This window comes from Asterias rubens, chromosome 13 (genome assembly GCF_902459465.1).
Source record: "Asterias rubens chromosome 13, eAstRub1.3, whole genome shotgun sequence".
Taxonomy (NCBI): Eukaryota; Metazoa; Echinodermata; class Asteroidea; order Forcipulatida; family Asteriidae; genus Asterias; species Asterias rubens.
In genome coordinates this window covers 1,940,542-1,960,961 of record NC_047074.1, presented here as the reverse complement: position 1 = coordinate 1,960,961, position 20,420 = coordinate 1,940,542, and the positions used below count along the sequence as shown (strand labels likewise).

General features: G+C 38.9%; 1 protein-coding gene across 1 annotated transcript; it reads right to left on the bottom strand.

The window, feature by feature from the left end:
* Positions 1 to 353: 353 nt before the first annotated feature.
* Positions 354 to 19,193, bottom strand: LOC117298618 (retinal guanylyl cyclase 2-like). Its single transcript, XM_033781937.1, has 15 exons — positions 19,110 to 19,193; positions 13,093 to 13,224; positions 10,959 to 11,036; positions 10,473 to 10,577; positions 9,563 to 9,634; positions 9,012 to 9,174; positions 8,323 to 8,472; positions 5,980 to 6,151; positions 5,171 to 5,311; positions 4,065 to 4,257; positions 2,669 to 2,846; positions 2,135 to 2,233; positions 1,578 to 1,669; positions 1,136 to 1,221; positions 354 to 951 (listed from the first exon to the last, which is right to left on the bottom strand). The coding sequence occupies exons 1-15, from the start codon at positions 19,191 to 19,193 to the stop codon at positions 354 to 356; spliced, it is 2,343 nt and encodes a 780-aa protein (XP_033637828.1).
* Between the last annotated feature and the right edge of the window lie 1,227 nt (positions 19,194 to 20,420).

Below are 20,420 nucleotides of genomic sequence, written 5' to 3'. Positions count from 1 at the left end.
TGACACATTTAAAGCAACATCGATAGAATGATACGGCATTTAAATTTAGCTTAAAGTGAACTTGGTCCACAACAGTTTTTTGTTAGTGTTTTAAACGACATATATTGCCGCAATGCCGGATGAAAACTTAATTGAAGATTTAACTTTGCTGTTAACTGAGCAACTGTACAACTGTTTTGTTTTTAAACATATAGGTCGTTCGTATGGTTTATGAATTATCAACTCAATTTTCGAATTCATGTCCACTTAATAAGCGGGGGTCCATTGTTAAGCTATTAAAGCTTCATACAAAAGACATATACAAACTTTTGGAGCAAATACTAAAATTTCTTATTATTGAGTTATAGTAGTTTTCAATTCTCACACAATGTTACGCACGCGACTGCACGGCTTGGTACGTCCGAATCTGTGATCACGATATGTACTGCTCCATTGGGTTGCTCAGTGGATTTATATTTAGATGCTGGTGTGGAAGGACGACTGGACGGACGACTAGCAAAATGGTTTGATAAACGACTCGATGGACGACTAGATGGATCAGCAAGGCTCCATGCGACACTACCGGAACGGCTGGAGGGGCGACTACTACCACGGTGCGCCAAACTCGTAGCGCTGCTCGGCCTGCTACCGGTGAAGTGGTCCATGCGACGCTTGACGGCCGGAGGCGAGTAAAAAACAGTCCGTGTTATGACGTCAGAGGGAAGGACGCCATCATCGATGGATACCGATGAGTTGTCGTCTGGTTCAATGTCTAGTGTGTTTGATTCGAACACGCCGCCTTCGGGGATGGCGAGGAGACTTGCAAGGGAGCCTGCACTGCCGTGCCGTAGGGGGAGCCCTTGCTGGGGACCATCATCGGGGTCATTTGAGTTCGACTCGGCAGCTGTTGCGACGGCGACCTGAGACGGAGTGCATTCTGGGACAGCTGGCGTGACGGGTGGCATGATATCACTGAAAAAAAAGAAGTAAATAAATAAATAAAGAAGGACTCCGCAAATACACTTACCAAGGTTCTCTTCAGTTACTAATTATTGGCTTATCAGTTATTTTTTTGCTTGTTCAATGGGGACTTTTGGACGATAGTCTGCTGCCACCTAGCGTTCCAAAGTCAAACGTCACTCCTAGTTTTACCCACCCTTCTAATGCGCTCTTCCAATCAGGAAGCTCCTTGGTGAATCCGTCTCTCCCTGTCAGCCAGAAGGTACGGGCGACACCTTTTCCCTGAAGTAAAGAAACAAAAGGGGGAAATTTAGTTCATAATTATTATAAAGAAAATAATGACTTGGAGGTTTGTGCTGTTGGGATGAGTTCTCTTCTTGCGTATGACGTCACAGGCTGCTGTGCATGGAGATCTAGAGTAGACATTTAATACAAGGGAATAGGGGAAGTAGTTTTTCAGTGGGGACAGGGATTATAATGATGAATCTTTTCGTATTTTCGTTTTGAGAGAATAGGTGTCCCTTTTTTTTGTTGGAGCAAGGAGGGGGCGCAGTCGAACGTTTTGAGCGCATGTGCACAAAGGCCCCTTTTTGCTACGTCACTTACTGCAACATTGGTCATTAATGTTTCAATAATACCTTTAGATAAACTTCTCCTCTTAGTTCCACGTGGTACCCTCCTAGCTCTTCAAGTATGTCGATGGTTGTCTGGTTGATATGAATGCGATAAGCTGAAAATAAATACAACCAATTTGGTTTATCTCAATGAGAACAAAACGGTCAACAGTGAATGAGAAAAAGCTGACAGGAAGTTTCAAAGAAAAAACGACAATTTTTTAGTGGTTGTGTTTATGGACTTCTAATCCATGATGGTACCAGATCTGTCTGCATTTCGCACGACGATCTGAGAGCGCCCTCATTGACGTCAAAGGAGATTATGTTGTACAGATAGTTGCCAGGGACATCAGGCTGCTTCCAGCTGCTTTCCAACTTAAGGAGGGATAGAAAAGGACGGGCAAGTCTCAACATGATTCCGACCTCGGTCGACTATAAAAAAAATTAAAAATTACATGCTACCGCAAACCTCTCTTACTTCTACCATGAATCCTGCTTATACAGAGATACATAGGTCATTTCTACAATGGAGCCGCTGAAAGGCCTAAAGATCGGGGACGTGGAATAAAGAAATAGCTTACGCATTCCATTAGACTCCATTCGAGACGCTGTGTTGACTGTATCACCAAATAGGCAGTATCGAGGCATAGTGAGCCCAACAACACCGGCTGCACACTGACCTGTCAACATAGTTTCAACATTTGTAATTCAACAATTCGAAAAGATTAGTAACTACGATCAAGATTGAACATTACAGCTACACACTATTGACAGCAGACCCTGCAAATTCATTTTTTTAAACAGTTTCATCCCACTCAAGGCAAACAAAATGGCGCCATAAAACATAGTCATACATTCTCAAAAAAAATTGACCCGGCTCAAAACTGTAGTTTTTTTTAGCATAATTTCCATACTGATTTAAAATTCATGATGCCCCTTTCGAATCCACAGCTCGCGTATTTATTTTGGCCAAAACAACTTGGGGGGGGGGGGTGTTGGGGGGGGGGAATCTGGAGCCGAAGCCATGGTTTCGAAAAGGGCCATAGTAAGTTTGCTGCCACCTAGCGTCCAAAGAGTCCTTCATTTGGACACTGCCGAATGTCTTTCGTCCTTACCCGAGTGTATCCCGATTCGTAATCGGAGCGGAGTTTCCGGCATGTGTCGAATCTTAAGCTTGAACCCAGCAACGTGTAGGAGATCCAGTGCTAGATTGGCAATCTCACCAGCATGTCTGTTCCCGTTCGTAATTGGCAAGCCACTCGCGACCATGTAAGCGTCTCCGATTGTTTCAACCTTTTGAAAACGAAAGTGTTCATATTATATTAGTTTTATTCTATAGTTATGTACATTTGAAATAGAAGTACAAATTTGTATTGAGCACAGTGTCTTCCCAACTAAACCACGAGTAAGTACTGTTTGAAGCTTTGCATGGTGTGGATAAATAGGAAGAAACTAAAAATAAATAGTAAACTTGCGGGGTCAACCATGTGTAAATCTGTTTTGAGGAGTGTTGGCTCTGAAAAAAAGAGCTGGGTCTCGACGTTTCGAACAGTATACTCTGCTCGTCTTCAGGAGAAACGAGATTGCCCGGGTGAGAGGCAGTTCGATATTATTTTTTAGCAGCGGGTACCACGACTATTTAATATATGGAAATTCGCATTGGGGATAAATAAGAAAAAAATAGTTCGACGTTTCCAAAAACCAAAGGTATTATATGCTATAGGTTTAAACTTCCTTTATAGGTTCTCCTGAAGACAAGTACGGTATAATATTCGAAACGTCGAGACCGCATTGGCTTTTTTTCCAGAGCCGACACTCCCTCGAAAAAGATATTACACATGGCTGTACCTGTTAGTCTACTTGTTTTACTCTCTTAATGTAAAAGAGTGAAAAACACATTCTTTATTTTCGAGCTTTCCCTTTTATGGGTCTTCAACAAGAGTGGTGGTTACTTCACTCTTTTAGAGGGGTTTCACTCCAGGACAGAGCGAAAAAAAAACACTTTAAAAAGATGCAAACTTCAATCTCAAAGAGTGGAAGACCACTCGAAAAAGAGTTGTCCTTCATAATGGCTCTTCAAAGAGTGATTTTTCACTCTTTAACATTAAAGGCAGTGGACACGTCTATTGGTATTTACTCAACATAATTTTTAGCATAAAACCTTACTTGGTAACGAGTAATGGGGAGAGGTTGGTAGTATAAAACATTGTGAGAAACGGCTCCCTCTGAAGTAATGTAGTTTTCGAGAGAGAAGTAATTTTCCACGAATTTGATTTCGAGACCTCAGATTTAGAATTTGAGGTCTCTAAATCAAGCATCTGAAAGCACACAACTTTGTGTGACAAGGGTGTTTTTTCTTTCATAGTTATCTCGCAACTCCGACGACCAATCGAGCTCAAATTTTCACAGGTTTGTTATTTCATGCATATGTTGAGATACAGCAAGTGAGAAGACTGGTCTTTGACAATTACCAATAGTGTCCAGTGGCTTTAAGAGAGTAGTTTTCTTTACCTTATACACATCGTGCTCTGTCAGCGTATCGTCAAAGGCCGTGTAGAGATCATTCAAGAAGGTGACTATTTGAAAAGGAGTACTCTGAGCTGAGATGTTGGTAAACCCTACGATATCAGAGAAGAAGATGGTGACGCGTTCGAAGCTGACTGGCGGTACGGTACGGCCTGCCTTCAGCTCTACGGCTACACTCCTGATGAAAGAGACACCAACAAGTAATGAGGGCTTTGTCACACGAAATAATCTTTGCTGGAATTTTGAGACAACTTTTGTTGTTATACCTCTGTGCAAATTGTGAAGTTTGATTGGTCGAGAACCAATCATGTGACGCGCAACAAAAACGCATGTTACATGGCTCGCGACGCGCCGGGTAACATGAAAAGTGATGTACACCGGGTGTACATCACCTTGATCGTTCCCAGTGTTGGTAGATTTCGCGCTGTGTACGGAACAACCGCGGGTTCGAGGAAGTTGTTTCTCGTTCGTCTGCTTATTAAACAATGAATACTCCGCCGTAATAATGTTTGAAGATGACAACAGAACTTCGAGAAGAGGAATAACAATTATACAAAGGTATAACAAAACAATTGTTGCACGTTGTGACTGGGGTCCATGGGTTTTGTACACCCTCGAGGGAAAATGGCACCCTCGGCTTCGCCTCGGGTTCCATTTTCCCCCTCGGGTGTACAAAACGCCATGGACCCCATTCACAACGTGCAACAATTGTATACTGTCACTAGAATACAATGACAGTTGTTAAAGGCACTGGATACCTTTGGTAGTTTTCAAAGACCAGTATACTCACTTGGTGTATCTGAACATTGTGCACAAGATAACAAATCTGTGAAAATTTGTAATAAATTGGTCATCAAAGTTGCAGTTAAATAATGAAAGGAAAACCCCTCTTGTTGCACAATTTGTGTGCTTTTGGTCTTTTAATATTTGGTAAGAAGTTACCCCTTTCTCAAAAACTACGTTGGTTTGTGAGGGAGCCGTCTCCCACAATAATATCAACAGGTCTCCATTACTTGTTACAAAGTTATTTCTTATGCTAACAATTATGATTAATTACCAGTTATGGTCAGTGCCTTTAAATGTTAACTTACGGTGGAAGCATTCTATTGAGAAGCATTTCAGTCTTCGCTCGTTCCTCGTCCAGCTCTGCCGTCCTCTCTCGGATCAGATCCTCAAGATGGTTCGAGTATTTCTCCAGCATTTTAAACATCGAGTCCACTATGTTGGCCCTCCTGGTTGTAAAGAAGAAATGTTAAACATGTGTATACTTTTTAAACTGCTTTCTTCTTCTTGCATGAGAGTGCAGTCCACTTTCTGGTGTCTACGTACTGTGGTTGATATGTGGATGCGAGGGTGTGACATGGCAACAGGCTGCGGGCATGACAACATTACTCGCGTACAAGTGTTTACTCTCCTAATGTAAAAGAGTGATAAAGATTGCCTTTCACTCTCAAAAGAGCGAAACTTACACTACTCGGACAAGCAGTGAAACTTCCACTCTTTTACATTAAAAGAGAACCTTAAGCAATACACGTTAAACTTTTTAGACACTTGTTTGTAGACAGTTATAGCAAATATTTGTCCACTATTAGTCAGTACTTTCCTGAGTTCTGTGAACGAAACCAAAAGGCAAAACAAATTATTGCTTACATAACATATAAATATTATATTTTGGTGGGCAAAAACAAAATGTCGGTGCGCCAGTAAAAACAGCGTACATTTTGAACAGTGTCTGCTACACCACTCCGACAATGCAAGATTTGTTTGTAAAATTAGCACATGTGTGTCTATTACAATAACATTTTAATGAAATTTAGACTTTGTGTTTTGGGCCAAAGTTTGCTTATCAAGTAACCATGGCAACTGTTCTTCAAAGATTCAAACAAAGGAAGTTTCTAACCTCCCCCTGTTGAGCTTCTTGAATTCCTGATAGATAAAGTCGAAGTCCAGTCTGGTGTCCGGCATCTCGCACCAGCTTTGCTTCATGATCTCGATCACTTCACGTGGGGCGTCCTTCTGGGACACAGACGGCCGACACAGAGGCGGGGGCTTGACCAGTTTGGCGATAATTTCTAGAACAAAGATATTATTTTGAATGAGAATACACAAAATATTGGCTCTTAAGATTACTTCCTTAACACATTCCACACAGTTCAAACGTACAAAGAGGTCCATGTACATTTCAATTAAGTTTGACTCCTTATAGAATTTCTTTAAGTTTTTGTAAAATAAGTGCAAAAAATAGTTAATGACCTGATGTTTCGACCCTAGCAGAGTCAGATTCTGTTATTGTCGAAACGTCTGACCATTAACTATTTTTTGGGGACTTGAAATACCCACTATCATTTACAACAACTGAAGAACCCCCACCCCCGGCAAAAATAAATAAAAATAAAAATAATAATAATAATATTCTTGTCCCCTTGGTTTCCAAATTACCATTGGTTATGTCGTGTTTGACATATTGTGACGTCCCACAGAATCTTTTACAGTAAATCGTGACAACCGAAATTGATCACATTTTAATAAGATTGTTTACTAGCCTTTTGGAAGGTAAATGACACGAATAAATTCACTCGTCCAAAAAATGCTCACTTGCTACAACCTTTAAAGGCACTGTCACTATTAGTAATTACCAAAAATAATTGTTAGCATAAAAACATACTTGGTTAACGAGCAATGGAGAGCTATTGATAGTATATAAAACGTTGTGAGAAACGGCTCCCTCTGAAGTAACGTAGTTTTTGAGAAAGAGGTAATTTCTAACTTAAATAAAAAGTCGGGCGTGATTAAGCCCATTGTTAGACACCTGAAAGCACACAAATTTGTGTAACAAGTTTTTTTTCTTGTATCATTTTTCTTGCAACTTCGATGACCAATTGAGTCCACTTTGTCACAGATTTGTTATTATATATGCATATGTTGGGATACACAAAGCGAGAATACTGGTCTTTGACAATTATCAAAGGTGTGCTGTGCCTTTAACTGTTGAGCTTGCGAGAGCATTTTCTTTGAGGCATCACATAATCAACATCAGCATGAAGTCGTGCGGAAACACCAAACTGGCAAAAACACGTCCTACGAAAACGTTGCGTCAATTCGCCATTTAATACCGAAATGCTTAATTAAGTTTCACGCGGATATCTTGATGGGGAACTATGCACACAGAATTGGTAATTGGGTAAAGTAGAATCTAATTTGCCATGTAGTAGTGATGGGTTTTGTAATGAGCCGTTACGTGGCTCTATGTTGTAATGGTCACCATGCTGCATCGCACAATATTGCAGTTGAATCATTTAAAGGGAAGGTGTACGTTTCGTAATCAGCCTTAAAATGTATTTGCAATAAAAACCTTTGGTTCGAAGCCTGAAGTGCATCTTTTGGTAGTATAAAGCATTTAGAGAAACACTTCATCACTTCGAAGTAAAGTGGGCAATGTGAAAATAGATCAGTGAAAGACACTGGACACTATTGGTAATTGTCAAAGACCAGTCTTCTCACTTAGTGTATCTCAACATATGCATAAAATAACAAACCTGTGAAAATTTGGACTCAATTGGTCATCGAAGTTGCGAGATAATAGTGAAAGAAAAAACACCCTTGTCACACGAAGCTTGTTTTCGAGACCTCAAAGTCCAAATCCTAGGTCTCGAAATCAAATTCGTGGAAAATTACTTCTTTCTCGAAAACTAAGTCACTTCAGAGGGAGCCGTTTCTCACAATGTTTTATACTATCAACCTCTCTCCATTACTCGTTACCATTAAGTAAGGTGTTATGCTAATAATTATTTCGAGTAATTACCAATAGTGTATAGTGCCTTTAAACCCAACAATTTGAATATGAGAAGCGTTACTACGGTAAAGCTTCTCAGATTGTGTATTGCTATAATAAGGGATAATTCTTCTTGGAGCATCCAGCAACAGAGTACAGCATTCTCCTGAAGACGATCAGTGTATGTTGATTGAAACGTTGAGTCATTAACCACAGGTTCTTTTCAGAACCAACACTACTCAAAAGAGATATTCCTATGGTGTTACCGAAATCTTTCTCCACCATGCACTTTTAATTACCTACTAAACAACTATTGTCGATTTCATCTATGGACCTCCGTAGTTTGGTACCAACCATTGGTGTCAACCTGTTTGGTACCAACCTATAGTTCTTTCACCAAGCACGGTTTTAATTACCTGCTAACAAATTATTTTCGATGTCATCTATGGAACTCCGTAGTTTGGTACCAACCTTTTGGTGTGAGTCGAAGCATAGAGAATGGTTCCGCCCTCGTAAGCATTTCCGAGAGGATGATCGCAAAACTGTAGCGGTCTCCTTGCGCGGTTCCGGTTTTTCTCAGGTTAGGATCTCGCAGAAGTTCCGGTGCAGTCCACAACAAATCTAGAACCACAAGCAGTATAGGAGATTATGTTATTTACAAATAAATATTGGTGTCTGTGGTTTGTAGCAAGTCTAAAAGGCACTGGTCACGTTTGGTAATTATCGAAGACCAGTATTCTCACTTAGTGTATCACAACACATGCATAATATTATTCTGTAATTTATTTTGACTCGATTGGATCGTCGAAGTTGCAAAAACTCTGTGTACTTTCAAAAGGCCTAAAAAGGGCTTTGCTTTCAGGCCTGAAGTCTTTACGTTACTTCATAGGGAGCCGTTTTCTCACAATGTTTGTATACTATCAACAGCTCCCCATTGCTCGCTATCTGGTACATTTTTTTGAAAAACACTACTAATTTTGAGTAAATACCAAAAGTGCCCAAATGCCTTTGAAGTAACATCACAATATACAGCACACGCCAAGACAGAATACGTCGTGGTTTACTTATGGGAACGTAAAGAGAACGCACACGTTTGATTGTTTCAATGCTCAAACAAACTGTTTATGAAAATGGACGGTTGGTATATTAATGGCAGTTACCTTCTGGTCTGCGAACCGCCTCCTCTTCCGGACTCTGTGTACTCATCATCGCAGGGATCCCGTAGTCTGTAACTTTGAGGACCCATCGGCTGTCAATGACGCAATTGTGTGACGTCAGTCGGCCATGTTGTTTTAGCGGGCTGTTGTGGATATACCGCATCCCCTTTAAAGAGGAAAGAACAAGAACGTGTCTTGAGACTTTTGAGACGCTAGGTGGCAGCAGACTTACTTAAATCAGTGTTCTCGGTAACGGGTGCATGCTCAGAACTACGTAATTAATGGAAATTTACCAAAGCAAGTCTGCTCCCACCTTGCGTAACAAAGTTCGATTAATGAGCATTTTCGTATTTTTATCACAAGGATAATTATTTGAATTATTCAGAACAAATCGTCAGCGATTTATTTAGGTATTTCTTCATTAAAGACATTACTCTTTCAGCCATTCTAAACAACATAACGCGATCAAGGCACTGGAACGAGCACAATAAAAAGCAACAGCGACAGCCACAACCCCCAAACACTGAACAAAGCTAATAATACTCTATACTTACTGAAACCAAGTCGACCAACAGTGAAGATTTAAACGTCCAGTCCAGTTTTAAGTTTTCATTTAAATATATATCCTGTCAAAAATAGTCAAGCAAATCAAAATGTTACACAAAACACTTTACTTTATTTTATATTTAACTCCTAATACTTGATGCCACTATTAAGTTTGTCTTTACTAACATACAAAATAGTTAGTGAGTTGACGTTTCGAAACCATAGACCGTTATCACGGTGTGGCCATTTTGATTTTACTCCATTCCAACTCATTGTAACCAAACTGAGGCTGGACGAAATAATAACCTGGTGCCATGTTTGCGCAATGAATGTGAGTATTTATTACTGTTATGGAAACAGGGAATATGACCGAGATGATGACAGCGTGATTAAGGTCCATAGCAGAGTCTTTCTCGAAGGCTAAAAATGACCAACCAACCTACAAAAGATGTAGGTTCGTTGTTATTAGCCTATCACTTATATGGAACTTCATAGGCTACCGATTAGAGAGCAGATTAATTCTAAGATCGGCTCTTAATTCTTGTTTAAAGACAGTGGACACTATTGGTAATTGTCTTTTCATTTTGTGTTATTGCTCTATGGTGTATCTCAACAAAATGCATACAATAACAAACCTGTGACCATTGAACTCAGTTGTGTGCTTTCAGATGCTTGATTTCGAGACCTCAAATTCTAAATCTGAGGTCTCGAAATCAAATTCGTGGAAAATTACTTCTGTCTGGATAACTACATTACTTTAGAGGGAGCCGTTTCTCACAATGTTTTGTACACTATCAACAACTCTCCTTTGCTTGTTAAAAATCCATAGTAACTCCCAATAGTGTTCACTGCATGTAATGATTATTTAAGCAATATTATTTTTCATAATATTATATGGATTTTTAAAAATATATTTACGCTAAGACTCCTCCGCACGCAATACTCAAAGATCCAGAAACTGTCGCCAGGCTCCGAGTAAACACCCATGAATGAATTCAAATTCTCGTGACGCAGATCACGAACCTTCGGGAAGAAAACAAAAATCATTATTAGATGATTGTATAATGGTTCAAACACTTATCTGCCAGAGAGTGTACGAAATCTTGTTAAAAATGTAAACCAGGGGAAGATTACATAATAAAACACGAGAGAATGTAAAGGGTTTTAATACCTTTTGTAGATCAAGTTTTTGGCCATGATATGAATCCATGTCACTGCAAATCAAGATGTTTCTAATATATAGTTCCTATACAAGTTTCAGCTTCATTAGTGATGCGTGTCTCAAACAATAGAGCGCCTCAGTAAGTAACATTTTAAGGTAACCTTGTAAGTTGAATGTAAATCTACGGACATTGTATTTATGTCGACAAAAAAATACCCCAAATAAAGGCACTATCTCCTTACCATTTTTACTTGTCTCAGCAACGAGCTTCTTATCTCAAAAGATGATCTTTCAAGTTTCTTGACGAAAACAAGCTCTCCCTGTTGAAAATAAAATGACAAAATTTGATCAGCGTCAACGTTTTTCTCCAGTCGAAAAAAATTATGTGTGTAAAAGTCTGAAATTGTTTGCCCCAACCCTTCCGAACCTGGGCTCATTTTCATCAAGCTGCTGATGATCTGCACGCCCAATTTTGTGCTTACTGTACGATTTCCATTTTATGTTGCTGCTTTCCGTAAGCACACGAAAAGGCATGCCAACCTTCCGGTGCTTACTGCACAAAAATGAATGACGTCACAATACAAATCCAACTAAGTAAATTTTGTTCTGACGGTAGGTATGCACGTTTCCTACCGTTAATAGCGCTCTAAGATCGGTCCAATTGTGGATTAATTCTGAACAGTGACGTCGAAGACCTCTACTTGGGTTGCATGGGTCTTGACAACCACATAAATTGACACTGTGACCAGGGCGACAATTAAACCTTGGCATAAATAACCCCACATCACGAACATACTTTGACCGACTGCTCTTTGTTTCAAATGTTCAACAAATAAAACGTATACAATGAAAGCAACCAATTCTAACCTCAATCATTTAGTCTGTAAAAGACAGTGACGTTCGATACTTCTACTTGTCTTGCATGGGTTATTTGAATAACAATCAAATAAATGAACACCTAACTACATTGACACAAATATCGTCCCCAAAATCATAAACCTAGGCCCAATTTCATAGAGCTGCTTAAAAATCACTGCTTAGCAATACTTAGCAGGATACCACTCACACATTGTACACGTGACATGGTGTTTTGGTTGGTAACCTTATTCTGGTTAGCATCATTCTGTTTTGCTTCTATTCATTCTGACCTACTGCTCTTTTCGTTTGAAATGTTCATCATCTAAAAATCATTCTTTAAAGACACCCATTGGCAACCTCACTATTTTAGTCTCCATACGTAAGAGACATCAAACACACAGTTCGAGGTCGTACATTGTATTCAGGTGCAATTTTTTTTCGTTAACAGCCGCCGAGTGTTTTTGTCCACCAGAAGTGTTTGTTTTCACACAGTGCGAAAACTGAGGTTCATATTGTTGTCTGTCTAGCTTGAGGATCACAATATCAAGGGCAAGGACACGACGAGCCAGTCTAGGGGAGGAGGGGGGGGGGGGGCATCATTGCACTGACCTAGCTTTATACTACAAGTCATCATGTTCTATGGAGCTTTAGAAGTGCCATCTATTTTTTACACTTCAGATCTTGAAATAACTTACTGCACAATGGTGACAATGGTGAACTGCATTGCTCATCTTCGTACTATGCTCTTTTTGAAACCACGGCTTCGGCTTTGAATTCGGCTTCAGGCTCCGTCCTCTCGTCTGAAGCCCTGAGCGCGTACGCAAAGCACGCGCATTGTCTAAACAACGGAGGGGCCAAGCTAGCCTGAGCCGGCCCAAATACAAAACCGAAGCCGTAGTTTCGAAAAGGGCCTACAAGTCATCATGTTCTACGGAGCTTTGGAAGTGCCATCCTATTTTGTTCAGATCCTGAACCATGATGACATCATTAAGGTTTTTTTTTTTTTTTTTTTTTTTTTTTTTTTTTGGGGGGGGGGGGGGGTATTTTGGTGTACTATTCACTAAGTTGGTAATTTTGAACAGATAGAAATTCAAGCATACCATCTGGAAGAATAGGTTATGCTAACACAAATGTGTCGAAGGTCATGCATTTAAACTGAATAATTTTGACAGAAAACTACTGGTCTTACGTGTATGATAACTGCTCTTACGCAACTGTTTCATCCAAAAAGCTGAAACCTTTCCATAATTAGTTTGTTGACCGAAATCAACCTTTAAAGGAATGGGTCTCATTCTTCAGATCATGTAGCTTTATATTATACCGTGCAGGAAAACTACTGCGCCCCTTGATACGCCCGTAACAGGGTGTTGTAAAGCGCTATATAAGAACCGATTATTATTAAGACAATTATTTCAATCTCACTATGGTAAGACCCGTCACTCAGCACCAACACTGTTGGCCTACCTACATCGTGGTTACCGCAATTTTTAATTTTTTTCAAATCCTACTTATACTCACATTGTAGCGCGCCACTTTAATTCGTTTAGCGTTGTCTTTGAGCTGTACGGAGTCCCGTCGCTGCGAGGAGTGAATTGAACGATCCTTCAGCGTTAGTTGACTACCTGGTGTCTTGCGCGAATCTGGGATCCCCTGGGGAGAAACGAAAATGGTGTATGGCTTGATGGATATAATGACAGAGACAGACACATTCTTAAAGACACTCGACTCCTTTGGTAATTGTCAAAGACCAATCTTCTCACTTAAAGCCATTGGACCCTTTCGGTAAACAGTATTGTCCAAGGCCTACACAACTTCTATATAAAATAACAAACCTGTGAAAATTTGGGCTTAATCGGTCATCGGAGTCGGAAGAAAATAACGGAAAAACCCACCCTTGTATCCGCGCGTTTCGCCGTGTCATGACATGTGTTTGAAATAAATCCGTAATTCTTGTAACGAGAATTGATATTGTTTTACTGTTTTCTCAAAAAGTAAAGCATTTCATGGAATAATATTCCAAGAGAAGTATTTCACCACTACCTTCTGTAAACCCTGTAAGTTATTTGTAAATCTGTGAACTTTTTTTTTTTCTGTACCGAAAGGGTCCAATGGCTTTAAGGTATATAAACATATGCACAAAACAACAAACTTGTGAAAATTTGAACTCAATGGGTCGTCGAACGTGCGAGAGAATAATGGAAGAAGAAACACCCTTGTCACACGAAGTTGTGTGCTTTCTCGAAATCAATTCATGTTTTAGTTAGAAATTACTTCTTTGTTCAATAACTATACGTTACTTCAGAGGAAGCTGTTTCTCACAATGTTTTATACTTATCAACAGCTCTCCATTGCTCGTTACCAAGTAAGTTTTTACGCTAACAATTATTTTGAGTAATCACCAATAGCGTCCATATAGTACCTTTAACGAATGCTGGCTCTCATTCTAAAATAAAATCACTGCTAAAACTGGGGTGTTAATTTGTGACCCGCTACGTGAAAATGAGTCAGATGTTGCCTTTTTCAAGAATTGAGTTATATGCATGGCTGGAAAGAACACACCAGCAGCAGTAACTTGGTGTATGTCTAAGGTTTGGGGTGTATTGCGTTGCTGAGTTACTCCCGTTTGAAAGTAGCCAATACACTAATTTTGTAAAAAAACGAATTACAAGTAAAGTGATGTTTTCAACTACCATTTCGCGCAAAAGGATACAAATTAGACATAAGTATTGTCACAAAATTGTTGTATTCATAGCTTTATTGCCTAAAAGTAAGTGTTCTAAAGGTTTTTTTTTTTTTTTTTTTTTTAAATTAAATTAAATTGTTCATAGCTTAATAATGTGCATTGGGCAACATCTGACTCATTTTCACGTAGCGGGTCACATTTATTCTTCCTGGTATCTATAATTAATGTAACAACACTAACATGGTGCTATTTATCCCCATTATACTATATCGTTGGTGAAATTAACAAAGTGTTGGTGCCGTCACAAATAGACACCGATATAATCATCTTAACACCCCAGTTTTTGCAGTGTAATTACTCAACCAAATTGTTGGTATTACTCAACATAACAGTTAGCATTATACATACTTACTCGAAACGAATAATAGCGAGAGCCGAATCGTATACAATGTTTAAAGAAACGGCTCCCTCTGAAGTAACGTAGTTTTTTTTTCCAGAAAGAGGTCACTGCTCAGTCAAAAGTATTACTAATAGACGTCAGACTCGAAGCCTTTTTGAAAGCACATAATTTAATTTGTGCAAAAAGGGTGTTTTTCTTTCTTTATTCCCGTTTGCAATTTCGATGACGAATTGAATCAAAAAGGGGTCATGTTTATGGGTTAAAAGTTAAGTGTGTTGTACTATTTTACAAGGGTGTTTTTATTTTATTTTTTTCTCTTGCAACTTCGCTTACCAAATGAGTCAAAATTTCATAGATTTGTTATTGTGTGCATATGTTGTGAGACACCTTGTGAGAATATTGGTCTATGACGAGTACACGTGGTGTACAGTGCCTTTAAGTGCTAAACGATTTTTCAGCCAAGGGCGACGTTTTCAACCCTTAAGAAACAATCAGAAATACCGACCAGGCATCTAAGGTGATCATGGTCGGTCATCACAGCTTCGCTCCTCAACTAAAAATGCATTCTGCATTGTCCAGCGGTGATAACAGACAGGCAGTACCTTTTATCAATAATTAAAATCTACACAGAGCCCGGGAAATCAGTTTTCCAGCCGAATGAGAGATGTCATCAAGAGGATAACAGCTGAGACAGCTAGCTGTAAAGCTTTAATATTTGAGTCTGAATGCGATGAGCAAAAAAGAAAAAGAAAAAATAGTGAAAATAAATAAATAAATAAATAATAGTGGAATATTAAAATACAATGCGAAATAAGAGAAGGGGTTCAACGACGTCATATAATATTGATCTTTGAAAAGAATTTTTGAAGTGGTGCCGCGCTATGAGGAAGTACACAGATGGTGACCATTATATTTTAAAGTAGGCCTACCTCTGTAAGATAAACAAGACAATGCGACTAACAATAGGTATATCTTTGTCAGTCGATTGAGCTTCCCCGGTCTCAATATTTTGTATGCACTTTAGAAATGCCATCCTCAAAATTTGTCCTCATCTTTTTTAAAGGATTCCCTCTTTTGAATCGATTTAGAAAAGACAATTACTTCTCCCACTAAAAAGCACTACGACTGTGGCAATTTCTCAGTACATAAAACAAAATTCCGCCCCGGTATGTTTACAACTCACGGCTCGCTTTCAACTGCGTCTCCGAGCAGGGGGATCAAGGATCAAGCGTGTAAACCATACGCTACACTAGCCACATCCACTTAAATATTAACCGCCGTCATCACAGGTCGTGTTAGGCTTTTAAAGGCACACACCTCAACAAGATAAGCAATGTTTTCTATTACAAATATTAAAGGAACACGTTGCCTTGGATCGGTCGAGTTGGTCTTTGAAAAGCGTTTGCAACCGTTTGTTGTAAAATGCATATGGGTAGAATGATGTTTTGAAATTAGAATACAATGATCCACACAAATATGCCTCTATTTGCACGGTTTTCCTTTTACCTCGTCGACTAACACGGTCGGCCATTGACTCCCATAAATGGCCGACCGTGTTAGTTCGCACAGTAAAAGGAAAACCACGCAATTTTGAGGCAAATTTGTGTGGATCATTGTATTCTACTTTTAAAACATCTTTCTAACCATATGCATTTTATAAAAAACGGTTACAAACGCTTTTTATAGACCAACTCGTTCGATCCAAGGCAGGGTCTGTCCCTTTAATAATGTTGAAGTTGAATGTCCATAAAACTTATTGTAAACTTTGAGTTGATAAGAAAAGACCAGAAGTATTGAAATGCAACCACTTGAATGAAAAATATTTACCACCAAAAAATTACTTTATGTTTCTCTATTGTACGCTGCCAAAAAGGTACTTTTTTCTCCATTAAAAAATAATCCAAATGATGCCGAGCGGAAATAAACCACTGATTATCTCAAACTATTCAGGGAAGACCACCGCCATAGATTAAACAGCTCACAAAACTTTCACTAGGAAGACCCTTTTGCCCTGACTTATTTCTGACGCAAGAACTACAACTATGACGAGGAAGAAATTTGCCGGAAAAAGTTGCAATACGCCGTGTTTTTCACCGGAGCATACCCCCTCCCGAGACCGGTCTTAATTGCCGGTTGTACGGCCACAAAATGAACCATTCCGTGTGAGCCATTCCGGGCTCAGCTCCACTGGGGTTACTTTGTACTTAATCGAGCCAACCGCTAAATGCTTTATAACAATTAAGCCACTTCTTCCTTCATAAGAGACTGGTTTCCGCCTCTCTGAATAGCTCCTCAATTATCAACTTAGTATCAGTACAATGATAGCCATTCACACCCGCCTGAAATTGAGTGAGAATTTATTGTGATTGATACCGGTGCATTATAAGTGTTCTTCTTCTTATTTTACTATTACTTTGTGCGCACTGCATCGTGACGAAATTGGTAAAATGAAGAAAATATTGACAAGGGGAAATTTCAAAATTATATTCATTAAAAACTTAAAGTGGAGAATAATAATGAAAGTCACATCCGAATGACCGTCGATGATCTCGTGCACTGCAAAGAATGCTTTATATCATTTAGATTATTTATATTATGTTATTATCATGTTGAATTGGCATCGGGGAAAAAATAATCTTAATTTGGTTCTACCCATACACCGATGTGTACTCCACTGTAAACTCGGCACTTTCCCGAGGTTTTTGAAAAAAAATCACAAGCATATTATGCCTATACTCGGGTGAGATTCGAACTCACGACCCTTGCAATTCTAGAGCAGTGTCTTACCAACTAGAAAACCGAGATTTCCCGGTGGTTAGAGGCAGTTCGAATCCTATGTTTTAGCAGCGGATACTGCAACGATTTAATAGATGTTAACTATTCATCGGGGATAAAGAATATTAAATTTGGTTTTACCCCTATAGTACACCGAGGTGTGATAGCAGTAAGTACTGTTCTTTCCTGAGTTCAATTGCTCCGGTGGGATTCGAACAGACCACCGAGATTACACAGTGTATTCTACTGCTATTATTTAGTTGAAGTTTGAATTGACTTTCCAGTACATCGACTTTACCCTACAATTTTATCGAGAATACACCTTGAGAATCCAATGTTCGTGCGATCCAAGTGTGTAGAAGTCATACCTTTTATTTTTGTATTTCCTTACACAGTTTAAGTTTATTACATTCAATTCATAATTTCCAGATGTCCGAAGTTGCCAAAATGTCAAGGAGAAATATAGGAGGAGAAATACATTCTCATTCAATCTTGGAGTTAATTTTGTTAGAACTACGTCAGAGACAAAACAACTCATCTCGCCTACGCTACCAGAATGCTAGACTTGATTCAAGTCCCGTTCTCGTGTTAGAAGTCCTTCAGCACATTGCGCCGTCTACACGACTCGCAAACAAGCCGTATGGCAGTATGCGCTCGCTGTGAAAATGTGGCCCAGGAGAACAGGCTGGGGGTAATGTAGAGTATCACAAAACAACAGTTTTCTGGGGATGGCACGAGGTTCAGAATGCGTGCACTAAGAAGAGGAAGTTTAAAGACAGCTACCACTATTGGTATTGTAAGAAGTATTACAAAAAGCAACTTCTTCTTAATATAGTTAACGATAACTAGGAGCGTTATGAACGTTTACTTAAATTGCCATGTGACTCAGTATTACTAAAATTGTTAAGTTATAGATGGTTATTTTTCTCTTAAGTTGTATTTCTTAAATTGTCAGGTTACGAATAATTATTAAATTAAATTATTCAATTAATAAACCGTATATCGAATATTGCTTATTTCTCTATTTTCAAACTCATGATTGTAACTTATTATTTATACATGTATTCTTTTTGAAGAGGCCAGACCTTGTACAAGCCTAGGCTTTCTGTCTGCGACCTCCACATACTGTTATTAAGTTCTATAATTATTTGCCCCTTATATTGTACATGTACAAATGGTATGGAAAAATAAACCTGAAACCTGAAACCTGAAACCACTCAAAATCATCATTAGCACACACAATGAATTGTTTGGTAACGAGCGATGGAGAGCTGTCGATAGTATAAAACATTGTAAGAAACGGATCCCTCTTGTAGTAAAACAGCTTATGAGAAAGAAGGAACTCCTCACTCAAACTGTAAAAGACTTCAGGCCTAAAGCCCTTTAGGCATCTGAAAGCACACATGTTCAGCAATAATGTTTTTTTTCTTCTTCTTCGTCCGTTATTCTCTTGCAATTTCGACGACAAATTGAGTCAACATTTTTCACAGTTTTTTTCTTAATGAATATGTTGGGATACACCAAGAGCGAATACTGGTTTTTGACAATTACCAATAGTGTCCAGTGCCTTTAAGCCCTTTACTGTTGGATGGAGTCGAACATTAGGGCACGAGAATAAAAATGCATTTTGTAGTAAAAAATAAATAAATAAAAATAAAATAAAAACCATACTCTTACCCTTGTGCTTCCGAACTCCCCTGAGACGCGTTCGAACATCAGATCACCCTCCGTTAACAGAACTTTGTTCAAACCAGTTGCCATTTCGGTCTTCAGCTTTTTTCGCCTTTAATAACAGAAAAGAAGAAATAAATCATATGTCTTAGGTTATTCATCATAAGTGACATTGTGAAGTCCAAGTCACGAGTTACAGGTCACATGTCAAAGTTAAAGGTAAAGAATCATGACTCATGTAAGTTAAAGGCACTGGACACCTTTTTTATTTTGTCAAAGACCAGTGTACCCTCACTCTGTGTGTCCCAACATTAATATGCTGAGAATAACAAATCTGTGAAAGTTTCGACTCTTTGATCACAGAAGTTGAAGGAGAAAAATTACAGCAAAAACACCATTGTTGAACAAATTATCTGTGTGTTTTCTCAGATGCCTATAGAAGGATTCAGTCCCGAAGTCTTGTATTATCTGAATGATAAACTACTACGTTAGGGAGAGGGGGTAGTTTCTCCCAACGTTTTACACTATCAACAGCTCTCCATTGCTCGTTACCAGTAGTGAGTTTTTTATATTGCTTACTATTTGTTTTTGAATAATTACCAATAGTGTCCAGTGCCTTTAAAATTTGGGGGTTGGTGGAGAAAATACCTGATAAAAACAAACAGCACGGCAACGACTGCTGTTAACAAACCAACACTTAGGATGCCACCGACCACGGCCAAAACTATTGTTACAACTGGAGCTGTCAAAAATGGAACAAAAAGTAGAAAATCGTTCAGAATATGTATAAAATTGAGGTTTTTCTTTTCCTTAAAGTATTATAAAGGATTGGTGAGGATAAACTTCGTTAATTTGTTTATTCTTTCCCATGACGCGATCTTTTAGTGAAACATTGTTTTACGAACATACGAACCACATCAACACTTATAAGAGTAGGTTTGCAAACAACCATCCACATTTAAAACAAATGATTAAAAGCATTAACAAACACCACTATTTAACCTTAAGTCTGAAAGCTTACTTGAAGTTCATATGATATTGATTATTTTCTTTTCTGTGATGCGAGAAAACTGCATCTGAAAAAGTTTGGCTAAAATATTTTAGCTGGCATCATAACATTAATACAAGAAACAACAATACAAAGAGAGAGGAAAAAACCTTTACCATCCTCAGAGCAGTCCGAAAAACAAAGGGAATCTGGACCCAAAACTAAACCCTGCGGCCACACAATTGAACTCCCGGAAAAATCCGTCACTGTGTACTGATCCATAGGGCTGCTCGGATCCCTCCATAATCGTTTGACGGGTCCGAACGTTT

Excerpts from the sequence above, each read along its gene's own strand:
- LOC117298618 (XM_033781937.1), bottom strand. The coding sequence starts at position 19,193 with ATGGCAACTGGTTTGAACAAAGTTCTGTTAACGGAGGGTGATCTGATG. Across the intron at positions 11,037-13,092 it reads TTAAAGTGGCGCGCTACAAT|GGAGAGCTTGTTTTCGTCAA; the intron begins GTGAGTATAAGT and ends TATTTTCAACAG. Across the intron at positions 4,258-5,170 it reads CTCAATAGAATGCTTCCACC|GAGTGTAGCCGTAGAGCTGA; the intron begins GTAAGTTAACAT and ends CTCTTTCATCAG.